We start from the raw sequence: 26,500 nt of genomic DNA, 5'->3' as shown, positions 1-26,500 counted from the left end.
CTATAAATGCCCATGGGTTTTCGGAATGGTAAACCAATAACGGCTTTATTTTGCAGTCCCCGCTGGCATTGGCACATAAGAGCAAGAGTCAACCGATCCTTCATAGGCTTATGTCCAGGCACTTTCTTATCTTCGGCGGTAATGTATGTTCGACAAGGCATCTTCTTCCAAAACAGAACGGTTTCATCACAATTGAAAACTTGCTGCTCTACGTAGCCTTCATCCTCCACAGTCTTTTCAAACTTCTTAACAAAATCGTTAGCAGCCTTGGTGTCCGAACTTTTAGAAATAATGGTGATCCCCTTCGATGGTTTGACTGCTTTAATGGCTGCCTTCTGTTTGATGATCGTCGAGATCGTACACATATTCCGGCCATATTGATAAACCAGATCGCACACATGCACACAGTGCTCTTTCTTGCTTTAGTTGTAACGAAGGCATTACCTTCTTCCTTTTCTCAGCACTACTACTACCTGTACCAAAACTAAGCTTCTTAGGACCCATGATTATACGTAAAATAAAAAATAAAATGTGAAAAAAGGAAGATAATAAGCACTGTTAATAACGGACTGAACAGAGGACAACCACACGATGCGCACGATAACAGAGAACTGACCGAGGCGACGCTCAATAGCGTCCCTCCAACGTGCTGCAGTCTACTGGCGTAAACAAGAAACTACGATTGATGCTTCGAGAAAATTCTACGTGTATGACCTACGTCGGATGTTGGAGCATGACTTCGGGTGACGAGACGAAAATTTGATCGAATTTTAGTGGAACCTCTAAATACGATTGTCCCAACATACAAATTTTCCAACATACGAAGTAAAATTCGACCAAATTTCTGTCTCAACATACGAAGTGTTACTCCAACATACGACGTAAACAAGACGCTTACCCGTGGAATTTTCTCGAAAGCGTGCAGCGTAGTTTGTTGTTGACGCCGCTAGACGGCAGCACATCGGAGGGACGCCAATCGAGCGTCACCTTGATCAGTCCTCTCATCGCGTGCGCATCGTGTGGTTGTCCTCTATTCGCTCAGTTTTAACAGTTTTTTATCTTGCCTTTTCACGTGTTGTTTTCTGTGTTCCGTAATCATGGGTCCTAAAAAGCTTAGTTTCGGTTCAGGAAGTAGTAGCAGTGGTGAGAAAAAGGGGGAAGTCTATGCTTTCATTAGAATTAAAGCAGGAAATCATAGAAAAGCATGAGCGAGGTGTACGTGTTAGCGATCTCACTAAACAATATGGCCGGAATATGTCGACGATCTCGACGATCATAAAACAGAAGTCAGCCATTAAATCAGTGAAACCTTCGAAGGGGATCACGATTATTTCTAAACGTCGTAGCCCTACCCTTGAAGAGATGGAACGACTTTTGTTAATATGGATCAAAGACAAGGAGATTGTTGGCGATACGATCACGGAAACAATCATTTGTGAGAAGGCCAGTGCTATCTACAGTGACTTGAAGGCGGCGCGCTCTCGGGGTGACGCGGGGGAGAGTTCAGCCGATCCTATGACGGAGGAATTCAAGGCGTCTCGAGGTTGGTTCGAGAAATTTAGGAAACGGACCGGGATTCATTCATTTGTTCGTCATGGAGAAGCTTCGAGTTTGAACACTAAGGCTGCTAAAGACTTTGTTAAAAAGTTCGAAAGCATCGTGGCGGAGGAATGTTACGTAGAGCAGCAGGTTTTCAACTGTGATGAAACCGGTCTGTTTTGGAAAAAGATGCCTCGTCGAACGTACATTACCGCCGAAGAGAAGAAAATGCCTGGACATAAGCCTATGAAGGATCGGTTGACTCTTGCGCTTTGTGCCAACGCCAGCGGGGACTGCAAAATTAAGCATCTGTTAGTTTACCATTCCGAAAACCCTAGGGCATTTAAAGCACATAGAATTAATAAAGACCTGCTACATGTTCTATGGCGTTCTAATTCTAAGGCTTGGGTTACTAGGCATATCTTTGTGGAATGGGTAAACATAGTTTTCGGCCCTGCTGTCAAGAAGTATCTTCAGGAAAGGAATTTGCCTTTGAAGTGCTTTGTTTGGACAATGCACCCGCTCACCCCCCCCCCGGACTCGAGGATGATATCATCGACGAATACAAATTCATCAAGGTGTTGTATCTTCCACCGAATACCACCCCTATCCTCCAGCCCATGGACCAGCAAGTCATCTCGAATTTTAAGAAGCTCTACGCAAAGCACTTATTTAAGCAGTGCTTTAATGTCACGCAAAGCACCAACTTAATTTCGCGTGAATTTTGGAGGAACCACTTCAATATCGTGCACTGCTTAAAGATCATTGATCAGGCTTGGGAGGGAGTAACTCTTTCGGACCCTGAATTCCGCTTGGAAGAAGCTTTGGCGTGATGCTGTTGCTCCCAGAGATTTCGAAGGTTTTGGCCCCGAGAATGAACCTGTGCTTGCCGCCGAGGAAGACGTCGAAGAGATTGTATCCCTTGGCAAGTCCATGGGTCTGGAGGTAGATGAAGATGCCATCACCGAACTCGTCGATGAGCATCATGAAGAGCTCACCACCGAGGAACTCAAAGAGTTGCAAGCCACGCAGCATGATGAGTTCCAAGCGCAGTTGAGTGAGTCGGAGGAGATCGAGGAGGTAGGCCAAATCTTAGGTACGGCGGAAATAAAACAGATGTTGGCATATCATCAACACGTTGTTGATTTCATCGACAAGCATCACCCACAGAAACTTCAGGTTTGCCGTGTTGTTGCGCAGTTCGATGATGTTTGCTTAACGCATTTTAGAAAAATCCTCAAAAGCCGTAAAAAGCAACTTTCACTCAATAGTTTCTTTAAAAAATCTTTAAAACGGTCTAGTGATCATGATGAAAAGAAAGAAAGTGAAGCAAAGAAACAGAAGACCGAATCGAGTGAAAGTGATGAAAATTAAAAATAAGAAAAGAAAAAATGTAAAAAAAAAAATATAAAATTATAAAAATGAAAAAAAAAAATAAGCTAAGTTAAGTTAAAGTTCACGTAGTAGTGTAAGTTAGTGTAAGTTATCGTACACGTTATCGTACAAAGTCACCATCCCTACCTCCTCGCTGATCTTCCGTCTCCTCCTGCGTAGAAGTCCCTACACCTGCGCTGGCCTGTCGCTAAGGTAAAGTGTTACATTACAACCTGTTTTTTATTTATTTCATTATTATGTTCTTTTTTTTTGGTTTGTAATATGTATTTATTATACAGGCATTGTTTTAATGTCACGTGTAATTATGTGTAGCCATTTATTATGGATTTATTATGGGTTTTTAGGCTGAGGAACAAATTAAATCAATTACCATGTATTCTTATGGGAATATTTGCTCCAACATACGATTGTTTTAACATGTGAAGCAGTTCCCGGAACAAATTAAGATCGTATGTAGAGGTTCCACTTATACCATATCTCCATGTAGTATTGTATGCATTTTCAAGGTAAAAAAAAGACTGTCACATGGTGCTGTTTGGAAGCGAAGGCTTCACAAATAAGAGGACTCAAGTCATATCAACACTTCAGTCGTTTAGTAAATTTTTCTAAATCCACACCGAATAGGCGATAAAATACCCTTCTTTCAAGGTACCACATGAGTCTTGTATTGACAATCTCCTCCATGATCTTACATAAACAAGATATCAATGCAATTGGTTGATAGTTTACTGTTAAAAAGTTATCCTTACCAGGTTTTAAAAGGGCTAAAATAATGGCTAGTTTCCAAACACTTGGATAACTATGATCATGCCATATTCTATTAATAATACTTAAAATAAATGACTTTGTATTAACAGGTACATGTTTAATCAATGCATATGGAATTCTGTCAGCCCCATTACAAGTAGCAGGTGCAGAATCAAATTTTCTTTCAGTAAAAGGAAAATTGTTTGACTCCTCCCATCCTGTTGCAAAATTTAAAATTTTCTTTTCTTCAATATTCCTATACTGATGACCAGGAGCTGCTTCCCACTTGCATGATACATTTAAGAAATGATCAGCCAGGGCACTGCTAACCTCCTTTGCTTTAGTCACATACTGACCATTCCCCTTCAACACGGATGGTGGGTTGGGGGTGAATTTGCCTGCTATCTTTTTAGCTTTCCTACATACAGAAGATGGTGGTGTTCTACTATTAATGGAGGAAACAAAAGATACCCAAGATTAGCACCTTGCTTCTTTCATGGCACGACGGAACTGTGCTCTACAATTCTATCATATAATTAAATTCTCCTCAGTACGGCAACTGCGCAATCGAATTAAGGACCTTCTTGTGGCTCAATGCCGGGCAATTAGTTCTGAAAACCACCAGAGGACTGGTCGTTGTTTGAATAACTCTATTGTTTTGGGAACTTAATTGACTCCTGCTGTATGAAAAGTTCCATTCAGTAAGTCTATGGCATCATCAACACGTTCAAACTGTTCTGCACTCCCCTCGATTTCACTTAGCTCATGGAATTTAATCCAGTCTGCCTTGTGGCAATCTTTGTAAAGAGGGACCATTGTTGTTGCTTATAATGATTGGCGCATGATCACTTGTTTACCAATCATCTAATGTCCTCCAATCAAAATCGAGAAGGCAATTAGAGCTTGCAATTGAAAGGTCAATGCATGACAGAGTACCTGTCTGAACATTAAAGTGTGTAGGCTCTCCTGTATTAAGGAGTCTGACATCCTCCTTTTCTACAATTGAAGATATAATATTGGACCAGGTGTTTGCTAAAATATCGGCCCATAAAGGATGTCTACCATTTAAATCTCCAACTAAAAGAAAAGGTTGAGAGTTGTTGTTGAATCACCACAACTAAATTATCATAAGATATGTTGTCATTTGGAGGCAAGTAAAGAGAACAAATGGTGTATTTTCTTACTATATCAATCTGTAAAACCAGTGCCTACAGAGGTGTACGAAAAGACAAAGATATTTGTGGAACATCTTGAACGTATATAAGACTTTCGCCATGGCTTCCTACTCGTTGATTATATGGTGTCCTGTAGCTTCTATATTTGCGAGGACAAAGAGTATTACTGTATGATCGAGTTTCCTCTCCTGTAGACATATAATTATGGGTGAATGCTCATGAATGAGGAGCTAAGTTCTTCATATTTGGCCCTTAAACACTGACAATGGAGGAAAGAACTATGGTTTATGTTTGGAAGACACTTTGGATGAAGCCTTCCCATTAATAATTTTTGATCTGACAATATTTCCCGATGGTTTTATTAGTGTCTTGAAAGATTGGGTTTTGCATTTGTGTTTTAATTTTGTCCTTTTAATCTAATAGTTGAAGGGGATGGTGGACCTCAACTTGAATTTCTGATTTATTGAAACTGGCCCCTGTGGCCGCAGGGGCATAAAAACAATTAAAATAGCGCCAACATATCCCCGCGTGTCGTAAGAGGCGACTAAAAGGGACGGGACGAGGGGGCTGGAAACCCCTCTCGTGTATTATAATCCTGTGAGACATCAAAGAGGTGGAGCTGGGGGGAGAGTGACTGCTCCCCACACTCTAGTTTTGGGGTGTTTGAATGTGCGTGGATGTAGTACGACAGAGAGTAAAAGATGTGAGATTGGAAGTATGTTTAGGAATAGAAGGATGGATATATTGGCATTGTGTGAGACAAAGATAAAAGGGAAAGGTGAAGTGATGTTTGGTGAAATGTCTGGTAGAGTGTCTGGGATTGAAAGGGGAAGAGCAAGAGTAACTGTGGCTTTATTGCTGAGTGAAAGGATGGCAGGTAAAGTAGTGGAATGGAAGGAGATATCATCTAGGTTAAGGTGGGTACGAGTTAGGTTGGGTAGGGAATGTTGGGCTTTTGTCAGTGAGTATGGGCCAGGTTGTGAGAAAAGTGAAGAAGAGTGGAATGAGTTCTGGAATGAATTAACTAGGTGTGTAGAAGGACTGGGTAGAAGGACTGGGTAGAAGGAATTATGTAGTTGTCATGGGTGACTTGAATGCTAGAGTGGGCGCTGGAGAGGTAGAAGGTGTCATTCGGAAGTATGGCGAACCAGGTGAAAATGAGAGTGGTGAGACACTGGTAGATATATGTGTTGAGCAAGAGATGGTGATAAGTTCTAGCTTTTTCAAAAAGAATGATAAAAACAAGTATACAAGGGTAAGAGTGGCAAATGAAAGAGTGGTAGAAAGGGCGTTAATGGATTGTGTTGATAACTAAAAGAATGTTTGGAGGATTGAAAGACATGCACGTGTTTAGGGGTATGGCTAACGGTATGTCTGATCATTTTTTGGTGGAAGGAAAATTAGTGGGGGAATAGAGTAGGTGGATGTAAAACGGAACTGGTGAGGGTTGAAGAGCTAATAAAACCAGGGGTAAAAAGTAAATATCAAGAAAGGTTGAAAATGGCATATAACGAAGTGAAAGTAAGAGAAACTGGTAATTTAGAGGAGGAGTGGAAGTTAGTAAAAGAAAGTTTTGTTGGGATTGCAAGTGATGTGTGTGGCAAGAAGTTTGTTGGAGGCAGCATGAGGAAGGGCAGTGAATGGTGGAATGAAGCAGTGAAGGTAAAAGTGGAAGTGAAAAAGAGGGCTTTTGAAAAATGGCTGCAGAGTAATAGTGTAGAGAAGTATGAAAGATATAGAGAGAAAAATGTGGAAGTAAAGCGCAAGGTAAGTGAGGCAAAGAGGGCAACTGACCTGAGGTGGGGTCAGGGATTGGGTCATTCATATGAAGAGAATAAGAGGAAGTTTTGGAAAGAAGTGAAGAGAGTAAGGAAGGCTGGTTCAAGAATTGAAGAGACAGCGAAAGATGGAAATGGAAAGTTGTTTAAAGGAGAGGAGGCAAGGAAAAGGTGGGCGGAATATTTTGAAAGTTTACTGAATATTGAGGATAAGAGGGAGGCTGATATAATTGATGTTGCAGGTGTTGAGGTGCCAGTGATGGGAGATGAGAATGAGAGAGAGATTACAAGAGAGGAAGTGAAGAGAGCACTAGATGAAACGAGAGTAGGAAAAGCATCTGGTATGGATGGCGTGAGAGCTGAGATGAAGGAAGGGGGTGTGAATGTACTTGAATGGTTGGTGAGATTGTTTAATGTGTTTTGTGTTGTCAATGGTACCAGTAGATTGGTTTTGTGTGTGTATTGTACCACTATATAAGGGCAAGGGAGATGTGCATGAGTGTTATAATTCAAGGGGTATTAGTTTGTTGAGTGTAGCTGGAAAAGTATATGGTAGAGTAATGATTAATAGGATTAAGGATAAAACAGAGAATGCAATCTTAGAAATACAGAGTGGTTTTAGGAGGGGTAGGGGTTGTACGAATCAGATTTTTACAGTTAGGCAGATATGCGAGAAATATTTAGCAAAAGGTATGGAAGTGTATGTTGCGTTTATGGATCTGGAGAAAGCGTATGGTAGAGTTGATAGGGAAGCAATGTGGAAAGTGATGAGGTTATATGGAGTTGGTGGAAGGTTGTTGCAAGCAGTGAAAAGTTTCTACAAAGGTAGTAAAGCACGTGTTAGGATAGGAAATGAAGTGAGCGATTGGTTTCCGGTGAGAGTGGGGCTGAGACAGGGATGTGTGATGTCGCCGTGGTTGTTTAACTTGTATGTTGATGGAGTGGTGAGAGAGGTGAATGCTCGAGTGCTTGGACGAGGATTGAAACTGGTAGACGAGAATGACCATGAATGGGAGGTAAATCAGTTGTTTGCGGATGATACTGTACTGGTTGCAGACGAGGAAAAGAACCTTGGATGATTAGTGACAGAATTTGGAAGGGTGTGTGAGAGTAGGAAGTTGAGAGTTAATGTGGTCAGAGTAAGGTTATGAGATGTACAGGAAGGGAAGGTGGTGTGAGGTTGAATGTCATGTTTGAAAGGAGAGTTACTTGAGGAGGTGGATAAGTTTAAGTACTTGGGGTCTGTTGCTGCAGCATATGGTGGAGTGGAAGCAGATGTATGTCAGAGAGTGAGTGAAGGATGCAAAGTGTTGGGAGTAGTTAAGGGAGTACAGTAGTAAAAAATAGAGGGTTGGGCATGAATGTAAAGAGTTCTGTATGAGAAAGTGATTGTACCAACTGTGATGTAAGGATCGGAGATGTGGGGAATGAAAGTGACGGAGAGACAGAAATTGAATGTGTTTGAGATGAAGAGTCTAAGGAGTATGGCTGGTGTATCTCGAGTAGATAGGGTTGGGAATGAAGTAGTGAGGGTGACAATGGGTGTAAGAAATGAGTTAGCAGCTAGAGTGGATATGAATGTTGAGGTGGTTTGGCCATGTTGAGAGAATGGAAAATGGCTGTCTGCTAAAGAAGGTGATGAATGCAAGAGTTGATGGGAGAAGTACAAGAGGAAGGCCAAGGTTTGGGTGGATGGATGGAGTGAAGAAAGCTCTGGGTGATAGGAGGATAGATGTGTGAGGCAAGAGAGCGTGCTAGAAATAGGAATGAATGGCGAGCGATTGTGACGCAGTTCCGGTAGGCCCTGCTGCTTCCTCCCGTCCCTTGGATGACCGCGGAGGTAGCAGTAGGGGATTCAGCGTTATGAATCTTCATCTGTGGTGGATAACGGGAGAGGGTCGGCTGTGGCACCCTAGCAGTACCAGCCGAACTCGGTTGAGTCCCTTGTCAGGCTGGGAGGAACGTAGAGAGGAGAGGTCCCCTTTTTTGTTTCATTTGTTTGATGTTGGCTACTCCCAAAATTGGGGAAAGTGCCTTGGTATATGTATGTATGTATGTCTTCTGGTTGATCAGAAACATCAACAGACAAAAAATCATTTATTTGACGTCATAACTCATGTTTCTTATGGAAGCGGGTGAGAGAGATGAAGGTCTCTCTCTCTTCCGATTATTAGGTGGTGAGCTACTAGGTTTTTGCACATTCTCCATTACAGTTGCACCAGGTAACTTGGTTTCGGGAGGAACCTCCATCAAATCAGGCAAGGACATGGCCTGAGAGATGTTAGTACTATTGTTGGTGTTGGGGGACAAAGTTGGTACAGAGGTGGGCAATGCCCGGGTTTTAATAAACCATGGCAAAGCCTCAGGAGGTAATATGCTTACCCAATCATTCAGCATTTCATCAGATGCTATATTTCTTTTTCTAGAACTATTGGCAGTACTAGGTGGGTTTGATCTTAATGCCTTTGCATAGCTATTGGATTTATTTAAGGGATTTTGACGAAGGAAAAATCTATTTCTGGGGAGAGACCTGTGGCGCCCGGTGAAAGATATATAAGAAGGACTCTTTTCACCGGGCGCCACAGGTCTCTCCCCAGAAATAGATTTTTCCTTCGTCAAAATCCCTTTTCTGGGTCGATCTGTGGCGCCGGGTGAAAAGAGTCCTTCTTATATATCTTTTCTGATAAAACCTTCCAATTATACCAGAGAAAGAAAAAAGCATGGAATGCTGAGGTTACTACCCTCGCGCGAGCACCTTTTGGGTGTCGTGTATAAAGCAAAGGCGCGTGAAAACCACTATTCACAGGTTGTCTTCCATTTAGTTAATTCCTTCGTCAAAGGGATGGGCCGATACAAAGGTCCTAGCCAATCACCACCGCCACGACGCGAGCGCCATCTGAACAACATCCTTCTTTTTGGAATACAAAGTGTTGAATTGTTTTGTTGTGCTCTCGGTCTTTTTTATCTATCGTGGATTTATTTTGTCATGTCCGAAGCTCCATCTTCACACATTCCAATGTTAAGTACCATAGTTTGTTTTGACAGTATTTTATTGTACCGGGCTTTTGTTTTATATCCAGTATAGTCTGTTTTATTATTCCCGTCTGGCCTTTCATGGCGGCCATTGTTTGTTCACTTGTTTGGGAATTCATCTTTATCTGCCCGTTTAGTACTCTGTCACTTAGGTTCTTGGTTAAGTCCCTGGCCTTATGCCTTTAGAACCATTATTATTTTTATTTTTATTTTTTTGTGTATTTATGCTCATTGTACTTTTTGCTAGTAAGTCCAGCCTACGAACGAGATAGCGATTTAGCTTTGTTTTTGTTTAGTAACCGCCCCTCCGAGGCGTTCGTCACTCGACTGTGCTATTTATTTTAAGTTTTAACAGATGCTATTCTTCGATCGTAGTGTTATATGGATGTACATTTTTATTTTTTATACGTTTATAATAGTGTTTTGTGATTTTTAGTCCTGTTTTTGTGTCCAAGAGAGCGAGAGATTGGGGTCCCCGTTTTCTGTTCGCAGTCACGAGTTACCCCTTTCTCTCGTTTTCTTTCTTAGCTCTGGTGGTTGAGCGGATTTCCCGTTTTCCGTTTTGTGCGTTCAACGGGTTCTCCCTCCCTCACCTCTCCCCCTCGGGGTGGATGATAACTTACGAGTTATTTATTGTTCGTGACTTTTCAATTGTTAGCGTTATTTTGGTCCGTGTTTCGTCCTCTCCCCGTTACGGCTTGGGAGTAGTTTATGAACGTTTTCCACTCCGCCTTGAGTTATACTCCGGCTTGAGGGATTCTCAATGACTTTCGTTCTATTGTTATATTTATATATTGTTTACTGCATGGGACGGGCTTCATATTGTTTAGATACGACCCTCCGGTGGCCCTTACTGCGGTCTCAGGCCACGGCCATATCCACAATAGCCATTGTTATTACAATTGTGTTTTCATTCACAATAATTATTCAGGACCTTTCTTCTCCCTCCGGCCTCACCGGAGTTTGTAAATACGCTTTGCTATGATCTAAGCCTTAGCCTTTAGCTGCGGCTTGGCTTTTATATCTTCACAATTGAATTATTAGCCACAATTTAATAGCTTTTGGCACGTCCCACAGTTATATGTGCAAACTTGATTGGTTGAGGGTAGTTTCTTCCAACTTATACAGCTTGCAGCTCATGTCAGTGGATTTATGATTCGAGTTGCAATTTAAACACCTGGCCTCAAGTGCACATTCTCCATAGTAAGATTTGGAGAAAATGCCACACATCATTTCCTTTTTTAAACTTTAAACAGGTGTCCAAATTTAAAACAATTATTAAAACATTGCAGTTGCTTCTCCTTGAATAGATATTTATTAAAAACTACTCACCTTCCGTAGTTAAAGTTTAGGTGGGGTTTGACATCTAACTTAATATCATCATTACTGGACTTTAGGTTGGACAGTATTACAGATTGTGTGGTCAATTTGGCATGAATAAGGTATCTGTTTTATCCAAAACGAGATATATCTCCAGGTGCAATAGTTCCTACTTTTTTCTGAATTAATTTACATATACTGAAATCATTCCCTGTAACCCACATAAATTAAGCTAAAGCCACATTGGCGGTTTTGGCTTTCTCTGGGAAGGCATAACTAAATCAGCGTATTTTTCGAACCAGTCGACAGGCCTATACACATCCAAATCCCTTGGTACCTTATCGCAAAAAGAGGCCATAACATTCAAATTATTAATTTTAATATTATTCATGTTGGTTATTGCTTTAATTGATTTATCATGACTAGCTGTACTGTAAGATATCCATGAATCCCATTTTTCATCTTCAAGTTTCATTCTTATTTCTTTCATACATCCATAGCACTCAAATACTTCATATAGATTATCACAATTTGTCTCTATTGGAATCTGGATAACATGAAAGATTCGAAGTTTCCTTGCATTACCCAAATTACTCGAATTTTGGATATCAGTAGAATGGGCCTTTCCAGTTCCGAGGTCATCAACAGAATTTTGCCCAATCAAATTAGCAGAGGTCGTCAAAAGTGCCGAGGAAGTCCGCATATTCAGGGGATGGGGGGTTAGTTATTGGAAGGATCCATTCTAGTTATTGGAAGGATCCATTCTAGAGAGAGTAGTTTGTTAATGAGTTAGAAGATTTACCTGCTTGAGAATATTAATAGAGAATTATACGCCGGAGAGGAAATTTGCACTCTCCACTATTGGCACAATGAGAGTACACTTCCCGGATGGTCCACTCCATACCCTAAACAAAGGATAGCACCAAAACAAATATAGAGGCACAAGTGTAAGTTGAACCTACCTGTTATGACTGAGACCAAGAAACTATGGAATCATCCTCCCCCTATCTGTAATGATGGGCTTCCAGCCAAAAGCTGAAAGTCCTACCCCAAGCATTGGATTCCCCTGGATTCCGAAGACCCAACCCTTTTGAATAGTTCCGTCAAAAAGGTCCAAACCATCTTCGGGATGGCTGAGATCATCCAATACTCTCACATATAGCTTTGAAAGCAAACACCTCCCAATCCTGATACCTCCTGCCATTCATCAAGGCAGGCCGCAATAACCAAAGTAGAAACATCTACGACAGGGGGCAATAACGGATGTAGAAACATCCATGCCATTAAAAAAAAAAAAATAAAAGCATATATATGTACATATATACACATATAATAAGGGAAATGTTACTCATAGAGTTGGGACTGCAACACAAAATAAAAGGTGGTTAAATTAAATTAGAAGTTCAAAGTAATATTCACAGGAAGAGAAAGATGAGAGAGAGAAATTTAGATTTGAACTGGGAGAGCAATTTCCCCAAGTTCGAGAACCCTCTTGCTGTCACAATGCTTCAACATGAAAACAATATTTCCTGTTGAAGCATGATGACTTCGACTAGGCATTCTCTCGTTTAAGAGAGCTTTCGGGAGCAGCACCTTCCACTCTACGTAGCGTAAGCCCAAGAGAGAGGAGAGAAGACAATCTTGAGCTGGCTTAGTGATAAACACGAGCTGGCGAACTGCAAACGGCGAGTAAGCAAACATCAAGTTGACAAGTGGAGAGCTGTCGCCTGTCAAGAACGGCAAATGAGGAGTCATCGAACGTCGATCGGCGATTGGTAGGAAGCTGAAGATCGTTTATTCATTGAATCAGCAATTGGCAAGCTGGCGAACAGTAAGCTGTCCAATCAGAGATCTGGTGACCGGCAAGCAGGAGATCGGTGTGGTGATCAGCGGTCGGCGATCTTTGAGCTTACAATCGTCGATTGTTGAGCTTGCCATCGGCGATTTGGCAATTGGTAGGCTGGCGATCAGCGACCTGATGATTAGAGCTGCAAATAGGTGAGCTGGTGAATGGCGAGTACAGTAGTCGAATGGCCTAGCTTTTAACTGGCGAGCAGAAATCGGAGACAACACTCGTCGAGCTGGCAATCAACAATCGGTTAGTTGATGAACAGCAGTATGGTTCAACGATTATTGAGTTGGCGATTGGCAAGCTAGAAGACGGCGATTGGCGAACTAGCAATCAGCGATCAGCAAGCTGGAGATCGGCTAGCTCACGATTGGCAATCGGCGAGCTGGAGATCGGCTAGCTCACGATTGGCAATCGGCGAGCTGGAGATCGGTGATCGACGAGACAGGAGATCGATGATCAGTGAAAGACAAACTAGCAATCAGCGATCGGCAAGCTGACAATTGGTGATTAGCGATCAGCAGCGATCGGCGAGCTGGAGATCGATGATTGGCAAGCTGACGGTTGGTGATCGGCGAGCTAGCAATTGGTCGATGGGAGGTAGGGAAGCCCCAAGATTTGATGGACGACGGCGAGCCACGAACAGCCATTCGATGGCAAGAGGTCAGAGAGGAGCATTGGACAGGCAAACTCCGCAAGGCTGCAAAAGGGCGAGTCTATGGAGAGTCTGGTGAAACAGTCGAGGGTCAGGAACTAGAGGGGGGCTGACGATATCTTGACGAAGGCAACAGCTGAGGAGTGGGTGAACGGTAAGGTCCTTTGACGATCCTATGAAGGGGATCGTTCTATGTAAGAAAAAAATCCCTAGGGAGGAGTACCTAGTCAGTGGATGGGAAAGGTGTACCCCAAGAGAACAGACACAAAGTAAGGACTGCACATTCCCTTCCCCAGCCAAATCGACGAGAGAAGGAGAGCGGCAGCATAAAAACTTTACCACAAGAATTACAATTAATTAATTCAGCTGACAAAACAAACTACTCGGAAGAACCACTCAATACTCCGGTGGGAAAGGGGTTTCCTGGGGGGGAGAGGACAAGTTGAGGTCATGCCCACCCTCCGCCGTCAAGAAACTCTGTAGGATCATCGTCCAGAGAAGGAGAGCGGAGTTAAAGCTGAAAAGTTAAATTAAAAACAATTATTATTTCACTTATTAATGAAGATTGATTGATTGATTGATTTAAAGAATACTGTATTCAATTAAAACCATAAAAGTTAGGATGTCATTATAAAAGTTAAATAGTTTTCAGACGACTTGCTTCTGAAATAAATCTAAAAATGCTGCTTGCATAGATGGAAATATCATGTCCAAGAATCTTGGCAAGGATGAACCTGCCATCCTCACCTCGAGCCTCAAACAGATATCCATTTCTCAAGTTATTATAATAGGGGCATTCGGTAAACAAATGTCTCACTGTTAAAGGTACCAAACAGTCGTCGCAATACGGTTGGTGTTGGCCCTTCAGGGGAAACTCGTGTGTCAACCGTGTGTGACCAATGCGGAGATGACAAAGAGACGTCTCCCACTTTCGGGGCATCATGTTATACCTCTAAGGAGATAAGACATTTGTTACTTCTCTCATCTTATTGCCATCTAGACTATCCCAGTGCTGTTGTCAATTATTACAAAACCATTTCTTGATGTTAGGTAGGAAATCATTACAGAGAATGGGACACCTTCTTGGTGCACCATTCTTTGCCAGTAAATCTGCCTTTTCATTCCCAGACACACCTACATGTGCTGGAACCCAACAAAATCGAACCAATATACCTCTCCAACCAATAATAAAAAGCCATTCTAAAATCTTTAAAACTAGAGGCTTACTAGAATTAAAAACTTCTAAAGCTTGAAGGACACTCCTTGTATCACTAAAAATTGTAAAATTACCCTCCTTCTCCAATGCTATTTTCTCAATAGCGGTTAGTATGCCATACAGTTCGGCAGTAAATATGGAAGCTGTTAGAGGAAGTGCACCTCTACAATTAAAACCATTACTATGTACTCAAAATCCAACGCCAGCATCAGATTTGGAGCCACCAGTATATATAAAAGTCGATCCCCTATGTTCTGCAACATGTTCCATAAAAACAGACCTGGATTCTAAGTCAGTTATATTCTTCTTAACTCTAATAAAGTACTTACAAAGAGATACCTCTGGTAACTTCCATGGTGTCGATGATACCTTAAATGGAAGCACCTTACTTCTAATTATATCAAGACTGTTTAATAATTGTTTCACCCGAAAGCCATAAGGTTGAGGAGATTTTGGGTGCAACTCAAAGTATGTTGAGTGCCTTACAAGGCTTGCAGTCTGAAAGGATAAGGTGTTAGGGAGTCTTTGCAACTTAACCCAATACTGAACAACAGAAGACTTTCGGTGAAGGTCTAGAGGTAATTCTCTCGCATCAACAAGGAGACTTGTGATAGGCGAAGTTCTAAACGCTCCTGTGGACAATCTAATACCAGCATGATGTATTGAATCTAATATTTTTAATCGGATTGGGGCAGCTGAAGAGTATATTTCACATCCATAACTAATTTTTAAAAGAATCAGGACCTTGTATAATTTTTAAAAAATATAAGGTCTACTCCCTATGATGTATGGGACAAAACTTTTAAAAGATTCAGAGCCTCCAGACATTTAGCTTTCAACACTTTTAAGTGAGACACCCATGTAAGCCTACATTTAAATATCAAACCTAAAAAATTTAGCTTCATTTACACATGAGACCTGTTGACCTTTAATGTATATATCCGGGTGTGGATGTACTCCCAAGATACGACAGAAATGGACAATAGTAGTTTTACTTGTCGAGAACTTGAATCCATTCATATCAGCCCAATGGATAATTTTGTCAATTGAGAGTTGTAAGTTTTTCTCTCAACCATTGCCATTCTAGCTCCAGCAAATGATATGGAGAGATCATCCACAAATAATGTTGAGAGAACATCCTGGGGAATGACTGAGGATATCCCATTAATTGCTAGTCCAAACAGGATTACAATCAGCACACTACCCTGAGAAACTCCTTTTTCCTGACATTTACTCTCCGATAGAGTTTCCCTCACTCTCACTTGATAAACTCTATCTGGAAGAAATGACTGAATAAATAGTGGTAGCTCTCCTCTTAATCCCAAGTCATGAATGGTTTTAAGTATACCATATCTCCATGTAAGTAAAAAGAGACTGTCACATGGTGCTGTTTGGAAGCAAAGGCTTCACAAATAGAGGACTCAAGTCGTATCAACACATTAGTTGTTGAGTATATTTTTCTGAATCCACACTGAATAGGTGGGAAAATACCCTTCTTTTCAAGGTACCATATCAGTCTTGCATTGACCATCTTCTCCATGATTATACATAAACAAGATGTCAATGCAATAGGTCGATAGTTTGCTGCTAAAAACTCGTCCTTACCAGGTTTTAAAAAGGCTAGAATAATGGCTAGTTCCCAAACACTTGGATAACTATGATCATGCCATATTCCATTAATAATGCATAAAACATATAAGTTTGTATTAAAAGATACATTGCATATGGAATTCCATTGGGTCCAGGGCTGTATCGTTACAAGTATCAAGTGTGGAGTAAAATTCTCTTCCAGTAAAAGGAGAATTATACGACTCCTCCCTTCCTGTTGCAAAATTTTAAATTTTCTTTTCTTCAATGCTCCTATACTGGTGACCAGGAGCTGCTACACACTTGCATGATACATTTGAAAAATGATCAGCCAGAGCATTGCTAACATCATTTGCTTCAGTCATATACTGACCGTTCACCTTCAACACTGGTGGTGGATTTGGGGTAAATTTGCTGGCAATCTATTTTATTTTCCTCCATACAGCAGATGGTGGCGTTCTACTGTTAATGGAGGAAATAAGACACCTAAAACTGGCAGCTAGCTTCTTTCATAGCACAACTGAACTGTACTCTACATTTCTTATATATTATCAAGTTCTCCTCTGCACGATGCCTACGCAATAGAGTCAAAGATTTTATTGTGGCTTTGTGCAAGGCAGTTAGTTCTGAGGACCACCAGGGGACTGGTCATCATTTGAATAACCCTGTGGTTTTTGGAATTGAATTAACTCCTGCTGTATGTAAAGTTCCATTCAGTAAGTCTATGGCAACATCTACACTTTCAAATTGTTCTGCACTCCCTTCAATTTCACTTAGTTTCCAAAATTTATTCCAGTCCGCCTTGTCAAGATTCCATAGTGGCAATCTCTGCAAGGGTGGACCATTGTTCGTATTTATAATAATTGGAGCATGATCACTAGTATGCCAATCATCTAACATTCTCCATTCAAAATCAAGAAGGTAGTTAGCTCTGGCAACTGAAAGGTCAATGCATGATAGGGTACCTGTCTGAACATGAAAGTGTGTGGGCTCTCCTGTATTAAGGAGTCCATATCTCCCAATAAGAGAAAAGGTAGAGGGAGTTGTTGAATCACCTCTAATAAATTATCATACGAGATGTTGTCATTTGGGGGCAAGTAAAGAGAATAAATCATGTATTTTCTTACTTTGCCTACAGAGGTGTACGAATAGATAACGATATTTGGGGAACACCTCAACGAACGTATATAAGACTTCCACCATGGCTCCCTACTCGTTGATCATATGGTGTCCTGTAGCTGATATATTCATAAGGACAAGGAGTATAATGATCAAGTTTGCTCTCCTGTAGACATAATTATGGGGGAGTGCTCATGAATGAGGAGCTTAAGTTCTTCATATTTAGCCCTCAGACCTTGACAGTTCCACTGTAAAATTAGGGAGAAAATAAGTTTACTATAAGGAAGATTCCTCAGAAATCGTCCTATTAGAGTTTTTTGAATTGATAGGAGTCTCAGATATTCTCTTTTGAAAAGTAGGTCTTGCTAAGCTTGGTTTAAGGTTTTTCTTAGTAGCCTTCTTATTTATTTGTCGATGGGGATGGTGCACCTCGACATTGATCTTTGATATATTTAAATTTTTTGGAAGTTCATCATCTTTCTCACAAAAAAATAGCGTACTTATTTACTATGGAAATTTTTGTATTTCCTGTTGGAGGGGCAAGGGATGGTGGTCTCCCTCTTTTTCGACTGAAAGATGGAGAGCTATGAGGATTATGTACCTCCATCATGACCAGTACATACACTAGCTCTCTAGCATAAGATTCCTCCCCTATATCTGGCAATGATGCTGCCTCAGATGAGAGCTTTGGGCTGTTTATCCGTGGTATGGCAGACCTAGTGGAAGGAGGTGGTGCCTTTTTGACAAGAGGCACCAAATCTAAATTGGAATTACAAGGTTTGGTAATAGCCTTAGGTGGTGATTCAGCACTAAGATGCTTTACATTACCAGATCTAACTGCTGTTGCCATTTTTTCTGGATGTCCTGCATCCTTAGATTTGAAGGCCTTGGCGTAATTCTTGGTTTTTGTTAGAAGTTGCCTAGCACATCCCACACTGATATGCTACGCATCTGACTTCTGAAGGGCTGCTTCTTCTGTTTGATATTGAGGACATTTCCTGTTAGTTGGCTTATGATCCTGGCTACAATTAGTGCACTTTGCAATATTAGTGCTGGGTCCATGCTCAGGATCGGAACAATTGTCACAGATCTTAACGTTTTTACATACCCTAGAGGCCTAGATGGATGACCAAATTTGAAACAATTGAAGCACTGCAATGGCTTCTGTTTATACAGGTGAACTGGTATTCTCTCATTTTCAATGTATATATGAGAGGGTACATCACGGTTTTCAAAAGTGAAAATATTCATAGTGGTTCTGGAAATCTTTTGAACCTTCTATATTTCTTTTGGACACATCTCTTATATTTCATCCTCGCTGAAATCATATAGGTCTCTTAAAAATTACTCCTCTTCCATAGCTAAAATTCAAATGTGGTTTGATATCCACCATGAGATTTTCTTCCATTTTTATATTATTTAACATAAAGAATTGCGTTTTAGATCTGGCATGAATCGAGAGGGATTTCTTGCCAAATCTAGAAATGTTTCCACGCTCTATGGTACCCACTTTCCTTTGTATCATTTTACTAAATTTAAAGTAATTAAATTCTTCTGCCCTTGATGCTACAATTAGCTATATTGGTGGCTTAGGTTTCTATCTGATATCAGATTACTTTGGTGTCAGCAGACTCATTCTGACGCCAGTCACTGGGGCAATATACATATAAATTTCCAGGAGTTGCATTGCATAGCGCACTGGCAATCTCATAATTATCAATTTTTATTTTGGAAATTTCAGACTGCTTTGAAAGCTTCCTCATGATTACTGAAGGAGATCCATGCTTCCAATTTCTCATTATTTTCTTTGAAATTCATCCTTATGTCATTATTTTACCATAAGGTTTAAAAGCCATCCACAATGCTTCATAATGGCAGTTTATTGGTATATCGCAAATGTGGATGACCTTTAATTTCCTTACATTTTCATCTAGTTTTTGAGCATTCAAAGTGTGGTCCATATTAATTCCTTGGTCGTCAACAGAGATTTCCTGTATTAGACTGGCAGAGGTTGTTAACAGTGTCGGGGGCGAATCAGCATATCCAGGGGAGGGGAGGTCATTGTCAGCAGAATCCATAAAAAAGAAAAAGTCCCATTTGATTTGAATAAATTTGATTCACCTGCTCGAGAACATTAAGGAATTACACGCCGGAAAGTAAATTTGCACTCTCCACTATCGGCACGAGAGTATACTTCTCAGATGGTCCAGTCCATACCCTACCAGAAGGATCGCATCAAAACAGATATGGAGGCACAAGTGTAAGCTGAACCCACCTGCTAGGATTGAGACCAAGAAACTATGAAATCATACTCCCCATATCTGTAATGATGGGCTTCCAGCCAGAAGCCGAGAGTCCTATCCCAAGCATTGGATCCCCTGGATTCCGAAGACCCAACACTTGAGAATAGTATTGCCACAAAGGTCCAAACCATCTTCGGGATGGCTGATCATCCAATACTCTCACATATAGCTTTGAATGCAAACACCTCTTCCCGTGATACCTCCTCCCATTCATCGAAGCTGGCAGCAATAACGGATGTAGAAACATCCACGCCAGTGGCAATAATGGATGCAGAAAGATCCACGTCATAAATATATATATATATATATATATATATATATATATATTACATAATTATACTGTATATATATATATTTTATATATACACACACACACACACACACACATATATATATATATATATTATATATATATATATATATATTATATATATATATATATATATATATATATATTATATATATTACATATATATATATATATATATATATACATATTATATATATATATATATATATATATATACATATATATATACATATATATATATATATATATATATATATATATTATATATATATATATATATATATATATATATATATATATATATATATATATATATATATATATATATATATATATATATATATATAATATACTGTATATATATATATATATATATATATATAAGAAAAATTTTAAACATAAAAGTTGGGGCAGCAAAACGAAAGAAAGTTTATAAAATTAGGAGAAGGTCGAAGTAATATTCAGAGTTAGGAAAAGATGAGAGCGAGAAATTTAGATTCAAAATGGGGGAACAATTTCCCCAAGTTTGAGAGCCGTCTTGCCCGTCACGATGCTTCAACCTTTTCTGCTAAACCACGATGACTTCGAAAAGGCATTCTCTCGTTAAGAGAGTTATTAATGAAGAAAACTATTCGTAAGCGGAACCTAACCCCCGCAGAGGATCTGCCGGCCGGCCACTTAAAGTGAGCGGCATTGTCAGTGAGAAAGACCAAGACCGAAGTCAAGCTCAATAAAGACTGCAAGCAGATTCCCTCTAAGAACACATGCGGGGGAGGGCGATGTTAACAACCGAGCGGAGGAGTATCCAAACAATGACGACTTCCCTGCAGCGACGACCGAGTCACTCGGAAGGCCACCCACCTATGGGATGTCTGTTGTCAAGGGGAGAAAGGTCGCAAGGGAAGGTTCTCCGCCCTTGAGAACCTGCCGCACTACGATGTCACATAAATCGCCATATTCACTGTAAAGAAAGTTTAAAATATACATAAAAACAAATAGAATGTTTTCATATATACTGTATGAAAAAAAAATAAGATTAAAAAGTCAAAAGGCCAGTCAGTTGGAGAGGGGAGAGAGACGTCTCTTTCCCCGAGCCAAAAGTTAAGTGAGTTACAGTCATAGGTGTATGAATGAGAGGGGTAGCTACTATCCCCCACACCCCGCTAATTAGCGGGTAGATGGTTAACCCTCGCTAAAAGTTTAATGGCTCGTCTTTCAGCTTCGCCGAACGTAATACCTCTAAAAATGGCGTTGGTTTGTATTCCGGTTACAAAACAAAATAAAGATTACAAACACTGAACAAATCTTTAGGCCGAGTTGAGGGAAAGTTGAGAACACATCTCTTCAGTACAAGGCCCAGAAACTCAATGTAGGCTCAGTTCGCTGGCCTACCAGGTACTGGACGGAAGTTTTCAGAACCTTGATCATATTTTATTGGCCATTTATAGCTGATGCTAGAATCTATCCTTACTAAAGGAAGGTTTGTATTCATGTAGGAACAAATACATTATCTATGTCACTAACTTGAAATTGTTGCTTAAAAACTCAAGAGAAATCAAGAAAAAAACAGTGATTACCTATTGATTTGTGTACTGCTGCAGCAATAGCATATGTGCCTGCATTTCCCAAAATGAATGCAGCTTTGTCCACTAGCTGACCATGCTTTTTCACTGAGCTGGCATATTCCAAGGATAAATTGAGATATGCCACAGCTTCCTGAAGAAATAGATCTTTCTCTTGAGCAAAGTTGGGGGATTTTGACAATCGATAAAGCATATAAGCTGCACCTGATATGCCAACATACAAGCCCCCATCACAATTCTGGAAAAAAAATAAAAATTTTAATAAGCAGTATAAAAATCTCATTACTTCTTATATTGTTTATTTATTTCCTTGTTTCCTTTCCTTACTGGGCTATTTTTAACTGTTGGAGCCCTTGGGCTAATAGCATCTTGCTTTTCCAACTAGGAATGTACCTTGGCTAATAATAATAATAATAATAATAATAATAATAATGTCACGGGCCATCAAACCCTACTTACTGAGGGAATAATAACAATAACGCACCTTAAGATATTTCTCAAGACTTCAAGGAGCCATACTGTATTGTTCCAATTGGGATTTATATTATTACCATTATTATTATTATTCAATATCTATTAACCATTTAAGAATACAAGGATGCATTTTGTTATCATCCATTTATGTAACCCTCTCCTCCTCCGACGCCTATTGACGCAAAGGGCCTCGGTTAGATTTCGCCAGTCGTCTCTATCTTGAGCTTTTAATTCAATACTTCTCCATTCATCATCATCTTCTTCCCGCTTTATAGTCCTAAGCCAGGTATGCCTGGGTCTTCCAATTCTTCTAGTGCCTTGCGGAGCCCAGTTAAACGTTTGGTGAACTAATCTCTCTTGGGGAGTGCGAAGAGCATGCCCAAACCATCTCCATCTACCCTTCACCATGATCTCATCCACATATGGTACTCGAGTATGCTCTCTTATAGTTTCACTTCTAATCCTGTCCTGCAATTTAACTCCCAATATCCTTCTGAGGACTTTATTCTCAAATCTACTAAATCTATTGGAGATTGTTTCATCGGCTTACCATGACTCATGTCCATAGAGTAACACCGATCTCACTAAGCTGATATATAGTCTGATTTCTATATGAAATTTTTGGCGATTTGATTTCCAAATTTTACTTAACCTAGCCATTGTCTGATTTGCTTTTTTCAATCTTTCACTAAACTCTAATTCTAAAGACCCTGTATTGGAGATCATAGTTCCTAAATACTTAAATGATTCTACCTCATTAATCCTTTCTCATTCCAATGATATTTCATCTTCCATTGTATACTCCGTTCTCATCATCTGTCTTTCTTCTGTTTATCTTCACTCCCACCTCGTATGATATTTTATGCATCATGGTAAGAATGCATTGCAAATCTCTCTTATAGTTTCATTTATAATCCTGTCCTGCAATTTAACTCCCAATATCCTTCTGAGGACTTTATTCTCAAATCTACTAAATCTATTGGAGATTGTTTCATTGTCATACCATGACACATATCCACAGAGTAACACCGATCTCACTAAACTGATATATAGTCTGATTTTCATATGAAATTTTAGGCGATTTGATTTCCAAATTTTACTTAACCTGGCCATTGTCTGATTTGCATTTTTTAATCTTTCACTAAACTCTAATTCTAAAGACCCTGTATTGGAGATCATTGTTCCTAAATACTAAAATGATTCTACCTCATTAATCCTTTCTCATTCCAATGATATTTCATCTTCCATTGCATACTCCGTTCTCTTCATCTCTGTCTTTCTTCTATTTATCTTCAGCCCCACCTTGTGTGATATTTCATGCATTCTGGTAAGCAAGTATTGCAAATCCTGTGGTGTTCTGCTAAGAAGGACAGCATCATCACCATACTCTAGGTCTGCTAAATTCCTATCACCAATCCAGTCTGATCCTTCTCCACCATCTCTGACTGTTCTACACATTACAAATTCCCTGAGGAGGATTAACAACATAGGTGACAACACATTCCCTTGGAGTACTCCGTTGTTCACTGGAAACTCACTTGATAAGACTCCATTAACATTAACTTTGCACTTGCTATACTCATGAACAGACTTAATCAAATTTACATATTTAAGAGGAATTCCATAACGCATGACTCTACAAAAAATTGGCCGGTGCACACTATCAAAGGCCTTTTCATAGCCTACAAATACCATCAAAAGGAGATTTCTATATTCTACGCATTGCTGTACAACATGTCTCAAAATGAAAATTTGGTCAGCGCAACTTCTACCTTTTCTAAATCCTGCTTGTTCATCTCTCAGCTTTTCATCAATCTTTCTCTCCAGTCTCTTAAGAATAAGCATACTATATATTTTCATAACAACTGACGTAAATGTCATGCCTCTGTAATTATTGCAATCAGTCAGGTCTCCCTTTTTAGCTATTTTCACCAACACTCCTAACTCCCATTCATCAGGTTTTGCCTCTTCATGCCACATTCTACAAATAATCTTGTAAGTAGTGTGGGAGTCACTTCATTTTTGGTCAGTATCATCTCGGAAATTATTCCAACGTATCCAGGGACTTTCCATCTCTTTAGTTTTTTGAGGATAGCTTCGACTTCAAACACACTGAATTCATTCATGGGCACACCAAGGTCTTCATCAGCTTCAGGTATATCAATCAAATTATTCCCTTCGTATGTACTATTCATAACCTCACTAAAGTGTTCCATCTCACTTCGTCTTTCTTCATCTTCTGTAGCTAGAATAGAGCCATCTCTCTTTTTTATGGCTATATGCTCCTTTTTTTTGCCCCAGTTGAGATTTCATTAATAATTCTATGAGCAATTCTCACACCATATCCACTTCCTGAACTCATAGCTTTGTCAGCCTCATCTGCTTTACTGTCTAAATACTCTCTCCAGTCATTCATGGCTTTTCTTTTGACCTCGCTGTCAATACTGGAATACTAAGCATGCTCTACCATTACTTCCACGAAAACTTTCAACAATCAACAGAGGATATCCCATTAATTGCTAGTGCAAATAGTGTAACACTTGGCACACTACCCTGGGGAACTCCTTCCTGCCATTTTCTCTCTGATAGAGTTTCCCCCACTCTCACTTGAAAAAATCTCTGTGAAATAAATGGTACATTCCTCGTAATACAAAATTATGAATGATTTTGAGTATAAAATATATCTCAATGCAGTATTATAAGCTTTTACAAAATCAAGAAAGACTGTTATATGGTGCTGTTTTGAAGCAAAGGCTTCATGAATAGTAGACTCAAGTCATATCAACACATCAGTCGTTAAGAGCATTTTCCTAAATCCACACTGGATAGGTGATAAAATACCCTTCTTTTCCAGGTACCATATGTCTTACATTGACCATCTTCTCCATGGTCTTACATAAACAAGATCTCAATGCAATTGGTCAATAGTTTGCAGCTAAAAACTTATAATTACCAGGTTTTTGAAAGGCTAAAATAATGGCTAGTTACCAAACACGTGGATATCTATGATCATGCCATATTCTGTTAATAATGCTCAAAATAAATTACTTTGTATTAAAATGTACATGTTTAAACATTACATATGGAATTCCATCAAGTCCAGGGGCTGTATCATGACATGTAGCAAGTGCAGAATCAAATTCTCTTTCAGTAAAAGGGAATTGCATGACTCTTCCCTTCCTGTTGCATAATTTAAAATTTTCTTTTCTTCTATGCTCCTATATTGGTGACCAGGGGCTGTTTCACACTTGCACGATACAATTGAGAAATAATCAGCCAGGGCACTATTAACCTCAGTTGATCCAGAAACAAACTGATTATTCACCTTCAACATTGGTGGTGGGTTTGGGGTAAATTTGCCAGCTACATTTTTTACTTTCCTCCACACAGAGGGTGGTGATGTTCTACTGTTTAATAGAGGAAGAAAAAGATACCCAAGACTGGTGCCTAGCTTCTTTCATGGCACAGCGGAACTGTGCTCTACATTTTTTGTATATAATCAAATTCTCCTCAGTACGGCATCTGCGCAATCGAGTTAAAGACCTTCTTCTGGCTCCGTGCAGGGCAGTTAGTTCTGAAGACCACCAGGGGACTGGTTGTCGTTTGAATAACCCTGTTGTTTTGGGAATTGAATGAACTCCTGCTGTATGAAGGGTTCCATTCAATAAGTATATGGCATCATCAATATTTTCAAACTGTTCTGCATTCCATTCAATTTTGCTTAGCTCAAGAAATATATCCCAGCCCGCCTTGTCAAGATTCCATCATGGCGATCTCTGTATAGGTGGACCATTTCGGTCTTTATAATGATTGGTGCATGATTACTAGTATGCCAATCATCTAATGCCCTCCAATCAAAGTCGAGAAGGTAATTAGTGCTTGCCATTGATAGGTCAATGCATGACAACGTACCTGTCTGGACATGAAAGTGTGTGGGCTCTCCTGTATTAAGGAGCCCGACATCCTCATTCTCCACAATTGATGATACAGTATAATATTGCACCTTGTGGTTGCTAAAACATCACACCAAAAAGGATGTGAGAGCACATTGTATATTTTCTCCTTATATCAATTTGTACAACCACTGCCTGCAAGGGTGTACAAATAGACAAAAGGTATTTGGGGAACATCTCGATGAACATGCATGACACTTCCGTCATGGCTCCCTGCTTGTTGATTATATGGTGTTCTAAAGCTAACATACTCTCGAGGACAAGGAGTGTTAGTATCAAGCATACTTTCCTGTAGACATACAATAATTGGAGAATGTTCATGAATTTGGAGCTTAAGTTCTTCATATTTGGCCGTTACACCCTGACAATTCCATTGCAAAAGGGGGGAAAAAAACTATGGATTATTTTTGGAAGACATCTTGGATGAGGTCTTCCCATTTGCAGTTTTTAATCTAACATTATTA

The 26,500-nt window shown here is 39.9% G+C and overlaps 1 protein-coding gene across 1 annotated transcript in view; it reads right to left on the bottom strand.

Moving 5' to 3' along the window:
• LOC137654611 (lanC-like protein 3) overlaps positions 1 to 26,500 on the bottom strand; it is a 459,881-nt gene that overhangs the window by 308,889 nt on the left and 124,492 nt on the right. The window contains exon 2 of the mRNA XM_068388402.1: positions 21,604 to 21,847. Coding sequence (XP_068244503.1) covers positions 21,604 to 21,847 — 244 coding nt within the window. The remainder of the gene's footprint in view (positions 1 to 21,603; positions 21,848 to 26,500) is intronic.

Source organism: Palaemon carinicauda, chromosome 15, assembly GCF_036898095.1.
Source record: "Palaemon carinicauda isolate YSFRI2023 chromosome 15, ASM3689809v2, whole genome shotgun sequence".
NCBI lineage: Eukaryota > Metazoa > Arthropoda > Malacostraca > Decapoda > Palaemonidae > Palaemon > Palaemon carinicauda.
The sequence above is the reverse complement of the archived record's forward strand: the minus strand, read 5'-3'. Positions and strand labels throughout refer to the sequence as shown.